General features: G+C 39.7%; 1 protein-coding gene across 1 annotated transcript in view; it reads right to left on the minus strand.

Annotated features, from left to right (window-relative positions):
- The window catches only part of DAPP1 (dual adaptor of phosphotyrosine and 3-phosphoinositides), a 107,160-nt gene that overhangs the window by 52,252 nt on the left and 32,461 nt on the right, over positions 1–22,447 (minus strand). The window contains exon 2 of the mRNA XM_006876377.1: positions 3,068–3,190. Within this exon, the coding sequence (XP_006876439.1) occupies positions 3,068–3,190 (123 nt within the window). The remainder of the gene's footprint in view (positions 1–3,067; positions 3,191–22,447) is intronic.

Consider the following 22,447-nt stretch of genomic DNA (forward strand, 5'->3'; position numbering starts at 1 on the left):
TTGGCTCTTGATCATATACTACCTCTTGAAATGGTTGAATATTAACCATTTCCTTTTGGTACAATGACTCTGTGTATTCCTTCCATCTTCTCTTCATGCGTTCTGCATCATTCAATAATTTGCCCAGAGACTCTTTCAATAATGAAAGTTGAGGCTTGACTTTTTTCTTCCTTTCCCCCAGCTTGAGAAATACTGAGCATGTTCTTCCTTTTTGGTTTTCTGATTCTAGATCTTTGCACATTTTGTTGTAATATTTGGCCTTATCTTCTCGAGCTGATCTTTGAAATTTTCTGTTCAGCTCGTGTACTTCCTCATTTCTTCCATTTGCTTTAGCATCTCTATGCTGAAAGCAACCACGAACTCTTAGCTCCTACTATTCTCTTCACCTAGCACATCTTCCCCTGGTTTCTGCTGTTCTGAATTCCTCCTACCCATTAAGTTTCCGTTCCAAGGCCACTTCCTCTGTCAAATATTATATGATACTTCCAGTGTGAGTTCATTACTTTTTCTCTTTTCAACAACCCAAACACTTATGCAGTTCTCTTTTGTGTCATTTACTGCATCTACTTTGTGTTGAGTTAATTGACCATATATGGTCTAATCGCCCCCAGAAAACTATATTCCTTGAGGACAAAGCTTTTAAAATTTCTATATTACTTATCAAAGTGGCTAGCAGAGAGTGAATCCACTTAAATGTTTATTATTAAGGGAATAATAATAAATGAATGAATGAAAACAATCATTCTCCTGAACTGGTCTGTTGTTCCTGTTACCTCTGCTAATGTTTATTATCATTATTTTTAAAGGATTGAGGCTATTGAGTTGATGAAATTTATTTCCTCAAAGCTCAAATGTCTTCGTTAAGTGTATGCTCAACATAATGAGCATACCATTGCTAGCCATGAGTTTGGCAGTTTGAACCCACTCAAAAATGCCTCAGAAGATAGTCCTGAGCTCTGCTTCTGAAAGATCAGTTTTGAGAACTGATGGAGAAGTTCTACTCTGCATATATGGGATTATCATGAGTCAGAATCAATTTGATGAAAACAACAAAGAACACTAGTGATGAATAGTCATTCTCTTGAGCTTTAAATTCATTACAGTTTAGGTTTTGAGACAGCTTTGAGGTTCAGACAAAAACAAGGTAAGGGAATTAGTCAAATTATCACTGGCAGTCCAGGAAAGGTTCATCTAAAAATACTCAGACAGACCTTAGCAACCTCTCAGATTTTGTTTTGTGACAGAGAAATATCATGATAATGCTCCATGACCTCTGAGTGTTAGATATTAAAGCATATTCCTAAGTGCTTACAATGGCAATCAGTGATTTGTATATATTTTAAATTTTATATGGATGCAATATATATGCCAGCTATTCTTAAGGAACTTTTTCTCTAGTTGTTCAGATGCGACACAGGTAAAATGTTAATTAACACTCTTTGACTCAAATAATTTCATCTTTGATTCAATAATTACATTTACAACCTGACTGCATGATGAACTTCCCCATTTGTTTTTGATCATTTAATGAATGTGTTCATTTTCATTATTTTCCACTTAACAACAACACCCCACCCAATAAATGCCAAAATGCTATTATTGCATTACTATTCCAATAGGAGACCTGCTTACTCTTGGAAGACAGTCTCCAGTTCCCTGCATTGCACCTGACATAGGAATTTTTCTTTCCTGCTCACATTTATGAGAAAAAGTATTAACCAAAGATAGAATTCTGTTTGGGTTGTTGTTGTTAAGAGTCACTGAGCTGGTTTCAACTCATAGTGACCCCTGCATAGGGTTTATGAAGAGCAGATGGTGAGTTTGAACCACCAACCTTGTGGTTCATACCAACCTTGCAGTACAATGCTTATCCTACAGTGCCACACCAGGACATAGATATGTGGAATAACCTTTGAGTCCTTACATCCTCTGCTTAATCAGGGCAGAACTGCCCTAAAGCCAGGGAGACTTGTGACAGTGGAAGCCAATCACCTACTCCTGGTTACCACATGGCTAGATTAGCCAGTCTCTTTGATCTGGGAGGTTGGCCAGGAGGAAGTGGGTAGAGGGAAAATCCTGAAATGATGGGACAATTGCAGCATTTGGCTGGATTTCTGGCCAGCACTCTCATGTACAACCACCATCCTGCAATCTGTGATGTTCTGCTACTGAACAGGTTTCAGTGGAGTTTCCACGGTACAACGCACCGGAAGAAAAATCTGAGCTCTACTTCCAAAATGCAGCCAATGAAAACCCTGTGGACCACAAAGATGTGATCAGCAATCTGTCATGAGAATGCACAAGACTGGGGATCATGGTATTCTCTTGTGAGTGAGGTCGCTCTGAGTTGGGGGCCCAACTGGACAGCCACTAACAACATCAATAACCTGGTGGGAATTGTAATCATTTCTTAATATTAGAGTGAAACAGAGTTTCAAGAAAGGAAGTCCATTTATAAGAAACATTTAAAAGATGCATTATTTCCTGCTTGGTTTTGTGCTGTGAGAGCTGCACAGCACAAATCATTCTGATATTCCAAAGAAAGCAAAAACTAGTGAAAAGGCCACTAGTTTCAGAAATTTAGGCTCTGGTTCTGCTCCTATCCCTGGTTAGGTATGTTGAGGGCATTCCACCACTCGGTTTCAGTTTCTTCACAAGAAAGGTGACAGATTTGGATTCAACAATTCAGAAAAATTTCTCCAATTCTAACTTTAATTTTTCTCTTGCAAATGGGTGGATGGAGCAAGGATGTGGTGATAGTTTTACTACCTACCATTCAAAGGAGTCTTGGTAGCATAGTGGATTATCTGGGCTGCTAACAGCAAGATAAATAAGTAGTTTGAACCTACCAGTCACTCCACAGAAGAAAGAGGAGGATTTCTGCTTCTGTAAAGATTTACAGCCTTGACACACAACTACCATCACCACCACCAGTACCATTCAAAGTTTGGAATCCTTTGATCTGGAGTTCTAATAAGTGTCAGGAGAGTTTTGAAGTCTTGAAATCTGAGTCTGATGATAAAGTAAACATCCATATAGTGGCAGAGAATGTATGTGGAATTCATACCTCACAGAGAGAGAATACAGCCCAGTCCTTTCATTACTGTCCCTTAGCAGATAGCTTCCATCACAACCATTGGAGAGAAGTAGGGCTTCTGCAGCATGGCGGGTGAGGTTGCCATGATACCATCTAGGAAGAAAAGAACAGTGTTCACTCAGGGCAAAACATCTGTGGCTTCTCCTTGACTGAACATTCCATCTCAAAGTAAAGTTTGACAGCACGCTTCACTAGTTAGCCTAGAGGCCAAACTGTCAAATATTAGGAAATATTAGGACAGGGGACTTGTAGGGTAAGGTTCAAGGGGAAAGTAGAGAGAGTTGGAGGGTAGATATTTTTAAGAAATCCAAAGCAAAAATAGCAATCAGAATAGGCTTTGACTTATTTTCTCTCTTTCTTTCTATTTCTCTGTCACATTCACATTCTCTTTTGCAAGTGTGATACCATTTCATGGAAGAACCATTGAAATATTAAACTAGAGCCCATTGTCATGGGTAAGATGAAGTTGAGCATAAAGAATTCAGATTTTTATTATGACATGCAAATCCCATCAAATACTGTTTCAAAGTGACAACTACATGAAGAGCTAGGGGGAGTCCCAAGAAGATTCAAATTGATCCATGTGTTTTAAAGTTTTTTTTTCAAAAAAGATAACAAGTAATCACGGGGGTAAAAAATCAGTGTAGAACTCCTTCTTAGGTTTTCCTAGACTGTAGTTCTTTACAGAAGCAGAAAGCCTCATCTTTCTCCCATGGAGCAGCAGCTAGTGGGGATTAGCTGGTGCTAACTGACCTTGCTGTTAGCAGTCCAACACTTAACCCACTGGATCACCAGGACTCCTTTGTACAAAAGAGCACATAATGAGAGAAAAAAAAAAAAAAAAGCTTTTCTCTTTGTTCTCAAGTCCCCCAGTTCTTTCCCCTCTCTGGCCAATGTTAACTATTTTCCTGTGTTTCTTCCAAACTGAAACAATCAGAAGGCCTGGGGTGGTACAATTAACAAGCTCAACTGTTAACTGAAAGGTTAAAGGTTAAAGTCCATTCAGAGGTGCTTCCAAAAAAATATATTTCTGAAAAATAATTATTAAAAACCCTTTGGAACGCTCTTCTAATCTGACATATATGGGGTTGCCGTGAGTCATAGTCAACTTAGAGCAACTGGTTTAGAAACAAACAAGCCTTCCTTCCTAATTCTATGGAAATAAGAGCATTTTAGGTATGCTGTTCTACACCTTGCCCTGACGACCGATCGTCGACATCTTTTTTGTTTCTTCTTCAACTTTTTATTGTGAATTGAGTGAAGGTTTACAGAGCAGTTCATCAATTTTACATTCAACAAAACATTTAATTAATTAATTTTTTGTTTGCGTCATTACATGGTTGCAATCCCCTTTATGTACTAACAGTTAACAGTATTTACCTCTATTCACTTTAACTATTGTATTCTTCCCGGGGGCTCCCTCTACCTTCATCTTTCCTCTGCTAACCTCCCTCTTGTATATTGTCTGCCCTGTCACCCATGTTAGTTAACATATGCCTAACCTAGTCTGTGGATACTTTTCTCTCCATCTCTTCCTCTGTAACAATCTTAGATTGTTTCTTTTATCAATAATATATATATATATATATATATATTTTTTTTTAATTACAACATTGGTCTCATAAATATTGGTCCTATCATGATTGACTAATTTTACTTAACATACATAATGTCCTCCAGGTTCAATCATGTTGTGAAGTGTTTCACAGATTCAGCATGGTTCTTCAATGTATTGTAGTATTCCATTGTGTCCTGGTGTGGCGCTGTGGGTTAATGTGCTGGACTGCAAAGTTGGTTTGAACTGCAAGGTCAGTGGTTCAAACTCACCGGCCACTCCTAGAAATTCCTATATAGGGTTGCTATGGTTTGGAACCCACTCAAAGATACTTAACAACAAAAACAACAGTGTTTGTTTAGCCATTCTGGTGATGGACATTTAGACTTTCCCCATCTTTTTTATATGTCTCTTGTAGACAGCATATTGAAGGATCCTGTTTTCTTATCCATTCTGCTCTCTATGTGTCTTGAATGGTACATATTTTTTTTTCTTTAAGTTTTTATTGTGCATTGAGTGTAAGTTTACAGGGCAGATCATCAGTTTTACATTCAACAAATCATACAACTTGTTTCATAACAATGATTACATACCCCTCCATGTACCTATGATCAGTTAACAGTATTTCTCTCTATTCACTTTAGCTCTCTATAAAAAACACCAGCACTCAGGTATATATAATAATTTGCATCATCAAAGGGCACATTCTGCAAGTCTGCCTCCTGTTCACCTTCTTTAAGTCCCTCTCTTCCTATGAATCTAGAGCCCTCAGCCGCTCCCCCTCTCAATGTCCCCATCTCTGCCTCCATCTTTGGTGTCACTGTTTCTCTGGAGAAGGTCCCACATTCCGCTTGTGCTCTTCTCCCTTGACGGTCCTCGGGTCCTTTGTTTCTGGACTTTATGATTAACTGCTCCCCCATTTTTGTCACAAAACTTCTACCTTTACAATTGTGACAGTCACAATTAGTCATGATAACAATTACTCACTATTGAATCATAGGAATCTTATCCCCATTTCTTTTAATCAAACTCATCTAGACAAGATGACAACTATTCAGTGGGAAATCTTTCTTCCCCCTCCCCACTCTTAAACTCCCTCTTGAAACCTTTTGTAAGCCAGTCACTTCGTGCCTTTATCACCCCCTCATTTTAGGTAGTCAAAGTCTAAGTTGTGCATCGCTATCTGCCCTGTGTACAGGGGATAGCATTGATACTTGATGTGAAGACTCCTTCCTTCTTGTTGCTATTTAGAGTTACTACCTCCATGAGTATAGATCAGGTTCATCAAATTGTAGCAATTTTTGTTTCCTTTATCAAAAAATTATTGTTGTTGTTTTTCTTTTATCTTCCTCTAGTTGAATTCTGATTATCAAGCCATCGAGGCTAGGTCAAATGGGTACAATCTGCAAGTTTGGGTGTTCTTGTGCATCTCCCCACACTTCATATCAGCTGGATGCTTCACTCTCAGCTCTAGCCCTCTGTGGCTATATCCTTGTCCATGGGCTCAGGAGTCCCCAGGTCTCACCACACTTTGGACCAACCAGCCCTTCTTCTTTTTCTCATCTCCAGGTCAACAGGAGTCAATGGACCATGGTTGAATTCAGCCCATTTCTTCATTGCTGTTTTTCTTCCTCTTCCACTCACCAGTAGACCAACATGGTCGCCAACAAGTTTACATGCCTACTCATGTGTTCCCTTTGATTTTCAGTCTTAAAGGGGGGTTTGTCCTGACGGAGTTGACTGCTTGCCTTGATGGCTTCCAGGCGAACAGCTTGCTTATTCTTGCAGTAGCCTGTCATACTGACATTTTTGTTTTGGGTTTTTCCTGATGATCCTTCTTTGAAGATGCATATTCTGATGCTTTAGATGTTTCAGGCTGATCTGATTGTCTTTGCTAGTGGGAATGTCCCACCTCATACGGTTCTGGATGGGACTCAGGATTCCACCTAAGGTCTTATACTGTACAAAGGCTCCACAAGAGGCCTGTATCACTGGGAAAGTTCTAGAACCCCTTTTAGGTTTTCCAATCAGTTATAGGCTGAAGATGGGCTTACAAGTTTTCTGTAATCATGTTTCCCAACATTCCTTTCTATTCCACTCAAGTGTCTATTTTACAATTGTAGACTAGAGAAAACAATATAAATAAGACAGTCAAGCATCTTAGTATTATTTCTCCTCTTCAAAATATGCCTAAATTCCTGTATCACAGAGCCCTGTTGTTCCAAGGTTAAGCATGCATCACTATTTACCTCTGTCCCACTTAGGCCATGCAAACCTGTCTCAGTGTTCTCCTACTCTACCTTGTTCTTCTACCTCCTCACCCTTCTTGTATTGCCCTTCCCAACATCCAAACTCTGATGTGTCTGCCCTTACCCTGTGTTCTATCATCGCCTCCCTCCACCTCCCCTGAAGCCCCCCCACCCCAACCCCACCGTTGTGGTTACCTTCTATTCCATTAACTTTTCCCTCCATTTCAGGCAGTCTATTTTATCCTGGTGTGGCACTGTGGGTTAATGCACTGGACTGCAAAGTCAGTTTGAACCACAAGGTCAGTGGTTCAAGCTCACCAGTCGCTTCTTGGAAACCCTATACAAGGTTGCTATGAGTCGGAACTGACTCGACGGCACTTAACAACAACAACAACATTTTATCCTGTAATCAACCTGACCTTCCCACCACCTAGATCTCTTTTACTCTGTGTTTACCTTCTTTCACATTGTAATTGTTTTGATCATAGACTGACTGCCCAGATCCTCTGAATTTGTTCTCATAGTTTTATTCTGTTCCCGACTATTCCATTTGTTGATTGACATCTGGGTGATGTTGCCATGTACGTCAATCTCTGGTTGTTGTCTGTTTTTGTTGGTTCTCTGTTCACAGAACTCCATTTAGGATGTTTTTCATCACATGGTTGGCTTTGACAGAATCCCTTAGCTTCTGTTTATCCTAGAATGTTTTAATTACACCATCATATTTGATTGACAGCTTTGCTGGGCAGAAGATTCTTGGTCGGCAATTTTATTCTTTCAGTGTTTTATGTATGTCTCCTCATTGCCTTCTTGCCTGCATGGTTTCTGTTGAGAAAGCAGAGCTTAATCTGATTTACTTGCCTTTGTATGTTACATTTCTGTTTTCCCTAGCTGACTTCAGGATTCTGTCTTTATCTTTGATTTTGGAGAGCTTGATTATTATATATCTTGGTTATTTTATCTTAGGGTCTATCCTTCCTTGGGTTCACTGAGCTTCTTGAATGCTTATCTTTTCATTTTTCAGGATGTTAGAGAAATTTTCTTCCAGAAGTTCTTTGACTATTTCTTCTGTGGACTTGTGTGATTCTTCTGGTTCTGGAATCCCGATAATCCTTAAGTTATTCCTCTTGATGTTGTCCAACATGAATCTTAGACCTTCTTCAGATTTTTAAAACTTTTTTTCTTCTTGTTCTATTTTTGTGGTATTGGCAGGTTTATCTTCTAGTTCACTTGTTCTGGCTTCTTCTATCTCTTCAATTCTACTCCTTTGTCCTTTCAGTGTATTGTCCATTGTTATTCTATTATTAATCATTTGGACCTCTTTCTGTAGATTTTGAATTGGTTCTAATGCTGTATTTATGCTATTTGATTTTTCCTGTAGCACTTTCCTGATTTCTTCCTTATTTTTCTCGACTCCATTGTAAAGTGTTTTGATACATTTTATACTCATTTTTCTGAATTCCTTCTCAGGCATTTCCAAAGCCTGCCCTCCTTCCAGTATGGAGTGTAGGTCTACTTCCAACACATTTAATCAGTCACTTTATCTCGTTTTTGGACATGTGCTGATATAGTCATCTGTTTCTGTTTTTGGACACATTGAATGGTTAGCTATGGCCTTAATACTTAGATAGATGTGTGTTTTAGTATTTTTTATGCTTTCTGATTGCCTCCTGGTAAATGTGATCAAAATATGGGCTTCCCTTTTCACTCTTCTTCCTGAGAAATTTCAAGATGCCATTCTTGGTTATTACGACATAACTCAGGATTTTATTTTTGGCCTGGTTCCTTTTTAGTCTGCCTGCCTTGCTCCACAATCCCCGTTTAGGCCTTTGTCCTAGTGATAAACAGTTCAGGGCCGGCTGTGGCCATTTTTCACTGCCATTTGGTTTAAAGTGGAAACTCTCACTTTAAATTTCAAGGAGATCTGTGCTCATGCGTAGTATAACCCTCCGGGGGTGGGGATGGGGTGTCCACTTGCTCAGATACCCCCTCTAGTCACCAGAATGGAGGTGCATAGACAGCGAGAGGACAATAAACAGACACACAAAAAAAGAATGTCCACACCTTTAATCTCCGAGGTTCTGTCAGGCTTGCATGGCTACTCTGATGCTACCCTGGTTCATTCTCACCCAAGATGACCACTCAGGGAGCAGCTGAGTGCCTTGGATTAGGAATCACAGGATATCTTGCTTCTGCTACAAATTCCACTGGCTGTAAGCCCTCCAACTTTGTAAATATTTCTTTATAAGTGGTTCAGAGTTCTTGAACCACCCCTGAGCCTGCTTGGTCCGGTATAATGTGTTGTTGCTGACAGAGCTCCTCACTGCACTTCCATCTGATCTGCCATCTTGTTTGTTCTCTTGAAGGGTACATGTAGTCCATTTATATTCAGTATAATTATCAATAAGTGTGAATTGATTGCTGTCATTCCATTGGGTTTTTTTGTATGTGTGTGTATGTGGTATTGCTGAATTCTTTATTCTAAATAATTTTCTGAGTTTGTTTTGTTTGTGGATTTTCTTTTCATTTTCATTTCTGTTGTGTTGATGTTTACTAAATCTTTCTGATTTCCTTCTTTTTTATTTTGATGTGCAGGTGTATTATTTTTCTTTGTGGTTACCCTATAATTTATTTTTTTTCCCCTGATTAAAAGTCTGTTTTAACTTGATTACTTGATTTCCTTGCTATGTGGAAGCATCTACACTATTCCCTCTTTTTGCTTTGTAGTTGACTTCATTATATATTGATATCTCTGGTTCTCTAGTTTCAGTCTTGTAGATTTGTTTTACTTTAAATACTTCTATACATGGATTGAGTTCTGGGAGCTGTTATCATGTATGGTAATCTCAGGTTGTGTCTGCTATTGCTGGTTCTCAGTACAAAGAATACCCTTTAGCATTTTTTGTAAAGTTGGTCTGGTCATTGCAAATTCCTTTTATTTCTGTTTACCAGAAAATGTCCTAATTTCACCATTGTATTTGAGGGACAACTTTGCTGGGTATATGATTCTTGGTTGGCATTTTTTTTTCTTTTAGAATTTTGTATATGTCATTCCACTGCTTTCTTACCTTCATGGTTTCTGCTGAGAAATCAGAGCTTAGTGTTATTGATTCTTATTGGTAGGTAAAATTTCATTTTTTCCCAAGTGGCTCTCAGGAGTCTTTCCTTGTTTTTCATTTTGGAAAGTTTGAATCTGATATGTCTTGGTAATTTTCTTTTTGAATCTCTTTGAATCCTGTTTTGGGTTTGTTTAATTTATTGTATGCTTATCTTCTTGTCTTCCATCATGTTACATAAGTTTTCTTCCAACAGCTCTTTGACAATTTTCTCTGTGCTTTTTATTGTCTCTTCCTGTTCTTCCTGTTATGGGATTCCAATCACCCATAAGTTGTTCTTCCTCATGGTGTACCATATAACTTTTAGGCTTTCTTTAGATTTTTTCATTCTTTTTTCTGATTGTTATTTTACATACTAGTATTGAGAAACTTACCTTCAAGTTCACTAATTTGGAGTACAGTTGCGTCAAATTTTCTCCTTTGCCTTTTCAATGTATTGTCCATTTCTGAAATCTTCCAGATTTGTAATCTAGGGTTTTGTATTGTTTCAAAATTTGCATTTATTTTGTCAATTTGTTTTTGCAGTAGTTTCCTGAATTCTTCTAAAGTTTTTTCTGTGTTCGCCTTACTTTCTTTCAATCCATTGAAAGTACCAAAATATCATTCTTTTGACTTATTTTTTCAGTTTCATTACCTTTTTTACCTCTAAAACATTTTCTGTTTCTGCATCTTGGTCACATGTTTGAATTATTCTCTTTTGATCTTCAGTAGAGCTAAAATTGTTCTCTGTCTTTTGTGCATTATGGATCGTCATATTTGTAAAAACAAACAGTGTGGTTGTGTTTGATTTATAGTGGAAAAATCTCTATGGGGCTCTTGTGATTCAAGATGCTCATGAGGTGGCTGTGGAAGGGATGTTACAGCAGAATTCCTGGCCCTAAATGGAGTTCCTATTAGCCTTGATGTTATCTTTGTTCAGGACACTCAGGCAGGAGGTAGTTCATGGAGACCCTTGATAGAACTGGTTTCAGTATCTGTTAGGACCACAGGGAAGCTAGAGGAAGGGTGACTGGGTAAATGCTGGCCTGGTGGCTCTGTGGGTTTTGTAGGAATGGAGCCAAGCCCACCTGCATCCAGGCACAAAAACAGCACACCAAAGCAGTGCAGCCAGCCCCCAACTCACACTGGCGAGGCTCCCAAAAACATGGCTATGAACTCCTGAAGAGCAGGGTCTGCTCGAGGGGTGGATGAGGATGGGAGCTATCCACACTTCTGATAACCAGGGGAATGTGGTAAAAATGAAGAATTAGCATATTTCCAGCTTCCCTCAAGAATCTGCTCTGCCAGGCTTCCCTTTGCTGTCAAAGTTGCTTACAAGATGGTTGAGCTGTGTCTGGCCCCTTGTTCACCAATCTTCCTCTCTCGCCATCTTTGCTCAGCATATCCTCCCAGCAAGCACTCCATCCACTTTTACAACATTTCTTCTGAAGTTCATAATGCCAGAAATTCATCTGTGGCTGTTTTATTTGTTTTCTTGTATTTTTGTTGTACAGGGTCCATGTAGTGTACCTGCTATATTGAAGTCCACATTCTTTTTAATGACCATATAGAGTATGGTTATTAATCTAGTATGGTTATTAAGATGGTAGCTTCTGACGGCAGTTTAAAACCAAAAAACAAACCACTGCCACCAAGTCAATTATTTCTCATGATGATCCTGCATGTTCTGAACTCCACAGGGTTTTCAATGGCTGTAATCTCATAGTGTCCTGGTGTGGAGCCATTGGGTAAACAATGGACTGCTCCTATACAGGGTCAATATAAACCAGAACCACTCCGTGACAGTTAACAGCAACAGCAATCTTATAGAAGTAGAGGTCATCAGGCCTTTCTTCAATTGTGTAGCTGGTTGGATCTGAACTGCCAATCCTTCAGTTTGTAACCAAAAGCTAATCATTTGACCCACCCAGGGACCTGTAGGTAGTTTAAAAAACCATTAAGCCTGTTGCCTATTCTGACTCACAGTGACACTACAGGAGACTAGACTTATCCCATAGGGTTTCTAAGTCTGCAAACCTTTACGGAAGCTGATTGGCACATCTTTATCCCATGGAGTACCTGATGGGTATGAACCATAGACCTGTGAGTTAACAGCCAAGTGCTTACCCACAGAGCCACCAGTGCTCTTTGGAGGTGGTTTACCTGGTTCAGAAATCAGTTGATAGCTCTGACTAGTTATATAACCTTGGGAAGGTTACTTAACCAATCTGAGCTTTAGTTTCCTCATCTCTACAATTGGATTGATAATGGTTGCAGGCCTCTGTGAGAACTGTATGGGTTCATACACATGAAGTAGTTGAAACAGGCCAGGAAAATGGTAATGCTAGCTGTTTACATTAAGTCATTGAGACCCAGTGAAAGCTATAGCTTGTTGTTTATTCTCTGAGGTATGACTTTTTTATTATTGTTTAAGTAGTATTTTTATTACTTTCTATTTGGCTTTGATAACAGAGATCTAGCTGCATACTGGAGATATTTGTTGATCCCAAGGAATTTATAGTCCAGGGCTTGGCAAGGGAGAGGAGGCAAAGTTATCCAAATAGTATCAATGTTCAAAGTTATCCAAATAGTATCAACGTGATGAATTAAGTCCTATGAAAGATATGGATACAGTGTACATGAATTGGAGGAAGAGCCCTACTCTGCAGTGAGCTTAAAGCATGAAACTTCAGTCTTAGTCATAAAAAGTAAAAATGAAACCATCTGTTAAGTATTAAATGTGTCCCACCAAAGTATGTGTCAACCTAGTTAGACTATTATTTTCAGTCTTATGCTTGTTGTTGTTGTTGTTAAGTGCTGTTAAGTTGATTCTGACTTACAGCGACCCTGCCTAGGGTTTTCGAGAAGCAGATGGTGAGTTTGAACCTCTGACCTTGTGGTCCTCAGTCCATTGTTTATCCAACTGAGACACACCAGCAATCTCATCCTCTATTCTGAGATTTGATGTACTATGTATCGTAGGACCAGGCAGTGTTTCATTCTGTTGTGCATAGGGTCTTTATGAATGGATACCAACTCAATGGCACGTAACAACAACAACAGCAACCACTATAATGTTACTGAGACAGGATTTGAGGCAGTTATGTTACTTAGGAGGAATAAAATCTACATGATTAGACTGTATATTCAGCCAATCTCTTTTCATATATAAAAAAGATTATAAACAAGTGAGCAGAGCTATTCAGAAGCTTCACTGTTACCAAGAAATAAAAGCTGAGAGTTGAACACATCCTTTGGACCTGGAGTCCTTAGGCTGAGACCTCCTAAACCCATGAGGCAGAAAGCTGTAACAACAGAGAGTGCAAGATGGTAAGAAATGGCAGCAGCAGAAGCAGCCGAACCAGGAGACCAGCAAGAGATGCAGCAGTGGATGTTCCATTCCACTGAGTGAGAAACAGCTGACAGACAGCCTTTGGGGAAGAAGCTTGATGGTCAAGTGGGGTGCCTCTGAGTACTTACAGGTGGAACTAAAGAACTTTGTAACACTTGGCTGAACAGGGTCAAAGGGCCGAGGGACAGAAGGAGCAAGGAGCTGAGGACTAAGAGAAAGAAAGCTAGATCTGACTGTGAGCATGACTGAGAAGCTGTCCTGACTGAAGAACTGTATCTTGAGTCATTTCTGATATCAAATTGTAACCTGGTGTGCCAAGAAACGTGGATATTTCCAAGCAATCCTGGGCCAACAGATGCTAAAGGAGATAAGGACCTCCCTTGTTGTTGGGGGTGTGTGGGAGGGGGAGAGAGAGATTGAGAGAGAGCCTCCTCCTAGAGCTGGTACCCTGGATTAGGACTTCTAGCCTCTTAAACTGTGAAAGAACACATGTATGTTTGGTAAAGCCATCTATTTGTGATATTTCTATTACAGCAGTTCCAGAGAACAAAGACACCATCTGTGGAGGAAGTTTCTACATAGGTCTGTCTTCCAACTATCTGTTTTCTAAATCTGTGTTTCCTGATGTATGTTTCTTTAGCAAATTTCCTCTTTTGGGCAATGATGCCTCCATCCTGAATCAGCTTTATATTGGTTGGCTGAAAGTTATGGCATGGAAAACACACTTTTTAAGAACATCCACTGAGGAACCCATTTACATTACTAAATCTCAGACAAGTTTGTGCACTACAAAAAGCTTTCAAAGGATAATTGTTGTTGTTGCATGGCATGGAGTCGGTTCCAACCGAGATCCTATATAGGGTTTCCAAGGAGCAGCTGGTAAGCTTGAACTGCCGACCTTGTGGTTCAAACTGACTTTGTAGTCCAGCTCATTAACTCACAATGCTACACCAGGTCCAATCAAAACAGTGGCTTCCGAGGGAATCTGCAAGACCAGTTAAATTTAAGGAAGAGTTTAGCTCAGAAGGTTATAATTGTTTACAGAAATTCCAAATGGGCAATATTGACAGATTTTCTCAAAAGACACAGGATGATCATGAGGGATTATTAGGAAGTAGTTTGAAGAAAGGTGAAAACTGTATTGCTAGGAAAATGGCCAGGAAAGTGTTCCATCAAGACTATGAATCTACTCATTTTTCAGTGGTAGCAAGGGTTGTCCTAAGAGAATTTCATTGGGAAACCTTACCCCAACCAATCTACATCCCATTCTTGCCCCATCAGACTCCTATTGTTCTCCAAACTCAAAGAACACTGAAAACAACATGACTGAAATCTGTCCCTCATTGAAACCCAAGCTGCCATTTTTATGTGATGTAAATCAAAAAGCATGCAATTCTTTGGGGAAGGGTTAGAAAAACACCGCCATCAGAAGTGTATAGATTAAGGTGGAGAATATGTCGATAAACAATAGCTTCACATTTTGATAGTTTTGTGCAATAAAGGTTTTAGACTTACCGTCCTATATTGCCTTTATCTTTACTTATGCTTTCTGACTAACACATGTTCAGGCTTTTGCAGGTTTTATAGTACAAATATAAGTCAAAAAGTATTGATACAAAATCATAGAAACCTTTAATAAACAAAATAGTTCCCGGAAACTTTTGAGCTGACCTCTCTGACTTTCTTGGGTCATCCTTGAGGTCTTCCAATCTTTCTTAAAACACTTGATCCATCTAAAAATTGTTGTATTATGTGAGACAGCGTTCATGAAATTGGTCAATAGGAAAACTGGAGAAGAATCAGCACATTTGAAGTATGGTGCTGGAGAAGAATGTAACAGAGCAGCCAGAATGCTCCTTAGAAATTAGGATGGCAAGACTTCATCTCTCATATTTGGAATGTTATCAGGAGGAACTAGTCCCTGGAGATCATGCTTTGTAAAGTGGAGGGTCAGTGAAAAAGAGGAAGATTCCCAATGAGCTGGACTGACACTGGCAAACACAATGGGCTCAAAAGGAACAGCAATGGTGAGTGTGGTATGACACCAGTCAGTGTTTCGTTCTGCTGTGCATATGGTCACTGAGTCAAAATCAACTTGACTGCACCTAACAACAAAAACAGTCTTGTAAAATTGTTGCAAAGCTTCAAAGATTTGGGAAAATGTCTATTTGAATTTGTTAAGAATTTGGTATTAGCCCTGATTTCAAAATCATTTCTTTTGCCTGTGGCTGATTTTTCAGAAGGCTTTTCTATCAAAGTGCCTCTGAATGGACTCAAATCTCCAACTTTTTGGTTAACAGGTGAGTATATTAGCCATTTGCACCATTCAGGAACAGGTATTAAGTAAAAGCCACATGTAATGTCCCATCTAGAGAGAACTGCAGTCATTATTTTGGTTTGTAGTTCTTCAAATTTTTGTCTGGTGTTTGAACAACATGTAAACCCTTACAAGGTTCTTGACCCAATTTTGCCTAAATATCACTAATAATGAAGGATTCACTACTTGTACAGGCAAGCTTATTCCATACTTATATGTCCAAGTGTGGTGCTGTGTGTTGATGTGCTAGACTGCAAAGTCACAAGGTCAGTGGTTCAAGCTCACAAGCCACTCCTTGGAAATCCAATAGAGGGTCGCTATGGGTCAACTGCACTTAACAACATCAATGGCCTGGTGTAACACTGAAGGAAAGCACTGGACTGCAAGGTTGATTTGAACCACGAGGTTCAAATTCACCAGACTCTCCTTGGAAACCCTATGCAGGGTCACTATGAGTGAAAACTGACTTGAAGACACTTAATAACAACAACAATGATCGATAGGAACCTTTTGTCTGTGTTTAACTGTTGTTTCCAGTTGTGTAGCTTTAAACAGATGGTCTCAGACCTGCTTCTTGGCATTAAATAAATAAATAAAGGATTGGACTCCTAGTGAAGTGCTGTAGAATCAGCACTGGACTGTGAACCACAAGGTTGGCAGCTCAAACCCACCAGCTGCTCCTCAGAAACCCTGTACAAAGCTGCTATGACTCAACAGCACATCAAAACAATAACATGTAAGGGGTTGAAAGTATTTAGAATGCACTCTTTTCTTTAATGAAGTACTGGTATGGCTTTGTAGGATAATCACTAGACTGCTAATTCCGAGGTTGAAGGTTCAAACCAACCAGCTACTCCTCAGAAACCCTATACACGGTCACTATGAGTTATAACTGACTCAACAGCACTTAACAATGACTCTTCTCTATCACCTTCAACTTCTACTTTTATAACATGTGTTCAGTTCCTTTACTTTATCATTCAAGGACCTTATCGCTGGGGGCAGATTTCTAATTTCTTAAACCGATTTTAAAAGTAAGCTCTGGCCAGTGTAAAACAAAGCCCAGGACAACCTCCCTCATTCTCATTCCAGCTACTGGGCACACACATTGAAGCCACCTCAGGTTGCCTTTGTTTCTTCACAGTTACATCACACTGCTGATTCATTTTGAATTCACTGCTGATTAAAACTCCCAATTAAGTCAGCTTCCTCTACTGCTCAGTCATGACTCCCCTAGTTGTATGTAGAAGGTTGATGTTTTCAGAAGAAAATACAGTAAGAAACCTCTTTATTGCTGGAAATGCCAAGTGGATAGACATGCTAATGAGCAATAAACTTGAATGCAAAGATCCCAGTAGAGTCAGTGGGAAGAGGTCCTGTGTTTATTGATCTTTAAGTATTTTCTCAGAGAATCCAGCCAGTTGGATGAATATTACTTATTAGCTGTGTGGCATCCTTTCCTCCTCCTCCCGGCCACAAGGAACCACCTCTGTTTTTCTTGTGCTCAACTACTATTTGTTATTGTTGTTAAGTGTTGTCGAGTCAGTTCCGACCCATAGCGACCCTGTACAGGGTTTCTGACGTTGTAAATCTTTACGGGAGCAGAAAGCCTCAGCCTCATCTTTCTCCCGCAGAGCAGCTGGTTAGTTTCAAACTGCTGACCGTAAGGTTTGCAGCCCAATTCGTAACCATTACGCTACCAGAGCTCCTTAGAAGGTGGTTTAAACCTACCCTGTGGTGCTGTGGAATAAAGGCCTGGCAATCTGTTTCTGTAAATACGACAGCCAAGAAAATCCTATGGAGCTCAGTTCTAGTCTAATACATGGGGTCGCCAGAACACAGAACCCACTTGCAGCAACAGGTTTGCTGTTCATTTGTTTTAGAAGATGACTAATACTAAAAACTAAAAAGGCAAAAACTCCTACCTATTTTTTTCATATATTGGTATGATGTCATCTTTTATAAACATTTTGCATGATTCTGCTCACGTCTGTAGAAGAGAAAAAGCTACATATAAACTTTGCTAAATTGTTCAACATATCATGAATATTCCAGGCACTGTGATAGATCTTAGGAATATACGCCCATGCAGTGTAGAGTAAGAGTGCTTTTCCTAAAACTAAAATGAAGAATCATTTTGGTCTCATTTTCCCTGAAGAAGTAAAAAAGAGCAAGAAACTATTTATAACAATACACTTGACACAATGCTGTCTTCTCCTTTTCCCCAAGGCCAACACATTGGCATAATTATGTCTTCAGGAGGAGCAGAGACTAATCAAGTTTCAAAACAATGAGATTTCAAAACCAGTAGTTGACTTTGGAAGAAACAATGATGTTATCCCTTTCCTGATACAGTAACAAATTAGAAGACACCCACTCACTCAAGAATTTTCATAGCTGCTTCTCCGTAAAGGTACAAGAAATATGCTCAGTCGCAGAGAAGGCAGGAGTGTAATTTTCAGGTGATACAAACACATTTGGCTGCTAAACAAAATTGAAAGTTTGAGTCCTCCCAGAAATAGCTTGGAAGAAAGGCCTGGTGATCTATTTCCCCAAAAAAATCAGCCATTGAAAACCCTATGGAGTTTTTCTACAGAGTATTTCTACTCTGATTAATACACATGGGTCACTATGAGTTGGAGTCAACTCAGTGGCAACTAATCTGGTTCATAGAGAAAGGAGACAATAGTAGATCCAGAAAGTTGGTCTTTAGTTCACCCCTCTTCTCCTTCCATTTTAGTGCCTCTTCATACTATCCCCTTCTAGATAGTTGCTCCTGCTTTCTGGAGCTTTCACAGATGCTTAGCCCATTGGGTTAGTCCATCTCAGTGATATGGACAGGAAACCGTTTTGGAGAAGTTGCTCCAAGAAGATCAAGAAGAGCTTTATGAATGAGGAAGGTCAAGAGTTGGGGCATAAAAAATGAATATAGATAAGGCTCATTAGATAGTTCCAGAAAAGGGAAATCCAAGTGGAAGCAAGGCACCAGCAAAGGTTGACATATGTATGGTGTTTACAGGAAACAGAATGCTTAACTGGAACAGTCTATATGGAGATAATGTAACATAATGCAGGAGGAAAAGTAATCTTGCATTTTAAAACACAAGTCCCATGATCATTTAGACTGCATTTTTCAATGATAAAATTTCTTAGTACCTCGTGCCTATAAGTATTTATACATTTTATGACATATTTTTCTTCTTCCTGGCAGGAAAAAGTGACATAGAACCTAGACTCTCATATCAAGAGTTATAAAAAGGACCTAATCTCAGACCCAATGTAAGAATAGAAGCTACAGATTGTGTGAAAGCAGCTAAAATGTTCTGTAGCAGAACAACTAACAAAATCAGCTCTTCTTTAGATTTTCTCTTTTTTCTTGATTTTCAAAATTATCCTCACTGTTGAATGAAGTCACAGATTTTCTGAGCTATCTAGACCAAACATGGCAAATGCAGGACATACAGTGTCACTTCCCTTTGCTAAGACCACAGACAACACAGGTAATTGACCTGTCTTCTTGATGAGCCTAGACTGGGTGGGCCTCAGAATCCTTCTGAACACAATAGTGATAGAACAAAAGATGAATCTATTAGATAATCACATTCTAAGTAATCTCTACTTGGGTTAATCTGTCCTTAGTATTTGAGTCATTACACGTGATTTCCTGGCTGCTGATTTCATTTGTGTTCATTTGTTCATAGACACAGTGCTAGATATTTCAGATTTGTATAAAAATTACAGTTCTTGGAGTTCTCACGTGGCACTGTAGGGTAAGCAGTGAACTGCTAACTGCAAGGTAAGTGATTCAAATCCACCAGTCACTCCTTGGAAACCCTATACAGAGTGGCTATAAGTCAGAACCAACCCCATAACACTTAACAACAGCAGCTCTCAGAAATCAAGGATTTAGAGTAAGGAAAGGTCTTACTTAGCTCAATAGCTCTCAGTGCTGCAATTTGCATTCCAATTGGGCTGCTATAGATCTGAAACAAAATTTTATTGTTGTTAAGTGCCATAGAGTTGATTTTGATTCATAATAGCCCCATGTGAAAAGTACCTAAGGGTATTTTCAATAGCCTCATATGCATGTGAAAGTTGAACAATGAATAAGGAAGACTGTAGAAGTCATGATGCATTTGAGTTATGGTGCTGGAAGAGAATATTAAAAGTGCCATGGATTGCTAGAAATACAAACATATCTGTGTTAGAAGTATAGTCAGATGCTCCTTAGAAGCCAGGATAGTGAGACTTTGTCTCTCATACTTCAGACATGTTATCAAGAGAAAATCATTCTTAGTAAGGTGGAGGGTCAGTGAAAAAGAGGAAGATCCCCAATGACATGGATTGGCACAGTGGTAACAGCAATAGGCTCAGTTGTAGCAAGAATTGTGAGACTGTCACAGTGTTTCGTTCTATTGTGCATAAGGTTGACATCTAACAACAACAACAATCTTCGTAGGTCTTTCTCCTGTGGAGCTATTGAGTGGGTTTGGACTGCCAACTTTTCAGGTAGCAGTTAATGAGTTGGTGTCGACTTGATAGCACTTAACAACAACAAGAATGAGATTGACAAATATAGTACTGCAAATAAACTACTGAAAGAACTTGTCTCGACCATCCACTGATGACAGAAAGGTGATGCTGTCTATCCATATTAGCCTGTTAAGATATTCACAAGGTTGGCTTTATCAGTCCACTGATCACAGTGATAGACCCTGTACAAATAGAGAGAACAAAGCGGAGGCTTTGGAAAGGATATTGAAAGTTTTGATAAGGCCTCAATGAATCCCTGATTTGTGAAAATGGTTAACCAACCACTCAACTACAAAGCAAATTGGTGATGGTTCAAAGCTACCCAGAGGTGCCTCAAAAGCAGGGACTGGCAATCTGCACTGGACAAAAATGGTTTGTTTCCTGTTGCTTTTTTGGATAAGACCTCTGTAGGGAAGAGCACAAATGTTCCAAAATGGCCACACATGTCAACTCAAGCCATATCTCCTATCCCTGTCCTCATTCTCCAGCTGTCCCATAGTATGTTAGGAAGGAGCAGACAGCCCCTTCTTCAAGCTATGCATACCAAAACTCCTTGTTCTCATGCTTTAATTATGCATATGCTAGGAAGGGGCAGATCGTCTCCCCCTACTGCTATGTATAATGAAACTCTGTTCTCTCTGAAGGGGCAGGCAGCCCTGCACCTTGTGGTTTTCCAACCTTTTCTGTGTTTCACATACCATCTTTAACTGCCCTGAAACTTGGGAAGCTCGTATACTTCATGATAAGAAACTATTGTAGCCCACTCCCCTCTTGCAGAAAAACGTAACTGTCCAGCCAGCTATCAGTGGAAACAGCTGTCTATGGTTAGCAAGTTTCCCTGTTGGCAACCATCTCCTTTATTTTCTCTTCTGTAATAAACTAATGTCTTTGATTGATTCCTGGCCAGCTATTTAGTCTCTTAGCAACCACTTACGGAGAAGGCTTTTCCCTTCTGGGCCTAAACCTCAACAATCTCAGACAAGAGTAGTGTGGTGTGTACAGGTGAGGATGAGGAAAGATGACTTTCCAATAGGGACAGTTGCAGGACAGAACCGGATTGTTTGTGGCATTTCATATTGTTGTTGTTAAGGGCCTATTGAGTCTGTTCAGACTGACAGTGACCCTATATACGGTTTACAAAGAACAGCTGGTAGGTTTGAACTACTGACCTTGTGGTTAGCTGTCCAATGTCTATCCTACCAATGCCACACCAGGGCTCCATTTCATATTACCATCCACATTTATGCATGTTAATAAGATGAACTAATATTGAGATCAGCTGCCTCAGGCTTTAGTAAACAAAAGTGGGTGATAACAGAGACAAAATGTGTGAGCATATCATCAAAAAATGGATGAAAGCCGGCTCCAAGTATTTTTAGAGGAAGCCATGACTTAGTTAAGAAACACAGGACTGAAAGGAAGAAGATTATTCCGTTGGCATGAGAGAGCAGGAAAAACTGGTTCTTGAAGGAATCTGAGGAGTGAGGCAAGAAGGCCTAAGAGATAAAAACACAGGAAGAGATAGAAGTTCAGAGTTTCAGAGACATGGAGTAATACAAAGTAATACAAAATAGGGGCCATACAAAATTATCAACTTAAAAATTAGCCTGCTATATTTGGTCAAGTACCATGGACTGCTGAAAGACCAAATAGATCTGTGTTGGAAGAAGTACAGCCACAGTGCTCCTTGATAGCCAGGATGACCCAACTTCATTTCTCATTCTTTGGACATATTATCAGTCACTGGAGAAGGACATTATGCTCAGTAAAGTGGAAGGCTGAAGAAAAAGAGGAAAACCCCAATGAGATGGATTGGCACAGTGGCAGCCGCAACGGGCTTCGGCATAGCAGTGATTGTGAGGTTGGCGCAGGACCGGGCAGTGTTTCGTTCTGTTGTGCATAGGTCACTATGAATTGGTACTGACTTATTGGCATCTAACAACAACATATTTGGTCAAACAATTAACTCACTCCTGTGGTGGCTGGAGTCTTGGTGTGGTGCTGTTAGGTAATGCACTGGACTGTAAGGTCAGTTTGAGCCACAAGGTCGGCAATTCAAATTTACCAGCTGCTCCTCAGAAACCCTATACTAAACCCTATCACTATGTTTTGGAACTGACTCAATTTTGTTGTTGTTGTTAAGTGCCGTCGAGTCGGATCCGACCCATAGCGACCCTGTACAGGGTTTCCGAGGCTGTAAATCTTTACGGGAGCAGAATGCCTCATCTTTCTCCCGCGGAGCGGCTGGT

The sequence above is a fragment of the Chrysochloris asiatica genome, unplaced genomic scaffold (genome assembly GCF_000296735.1).
Source record: "Chrysochloris asiatica unplaced genomic scaffold, ChrAsi1.0 scaffold00377, whole genome shotgun sequence".
In the NCBI taxonomy this organism is placed as follows: Eukaryota; Metazoa; Chordata; class Mammalia; order Afrosoricida; family Chrysochloridae; genus Chrysochloris; species Chrysochloris asiatica.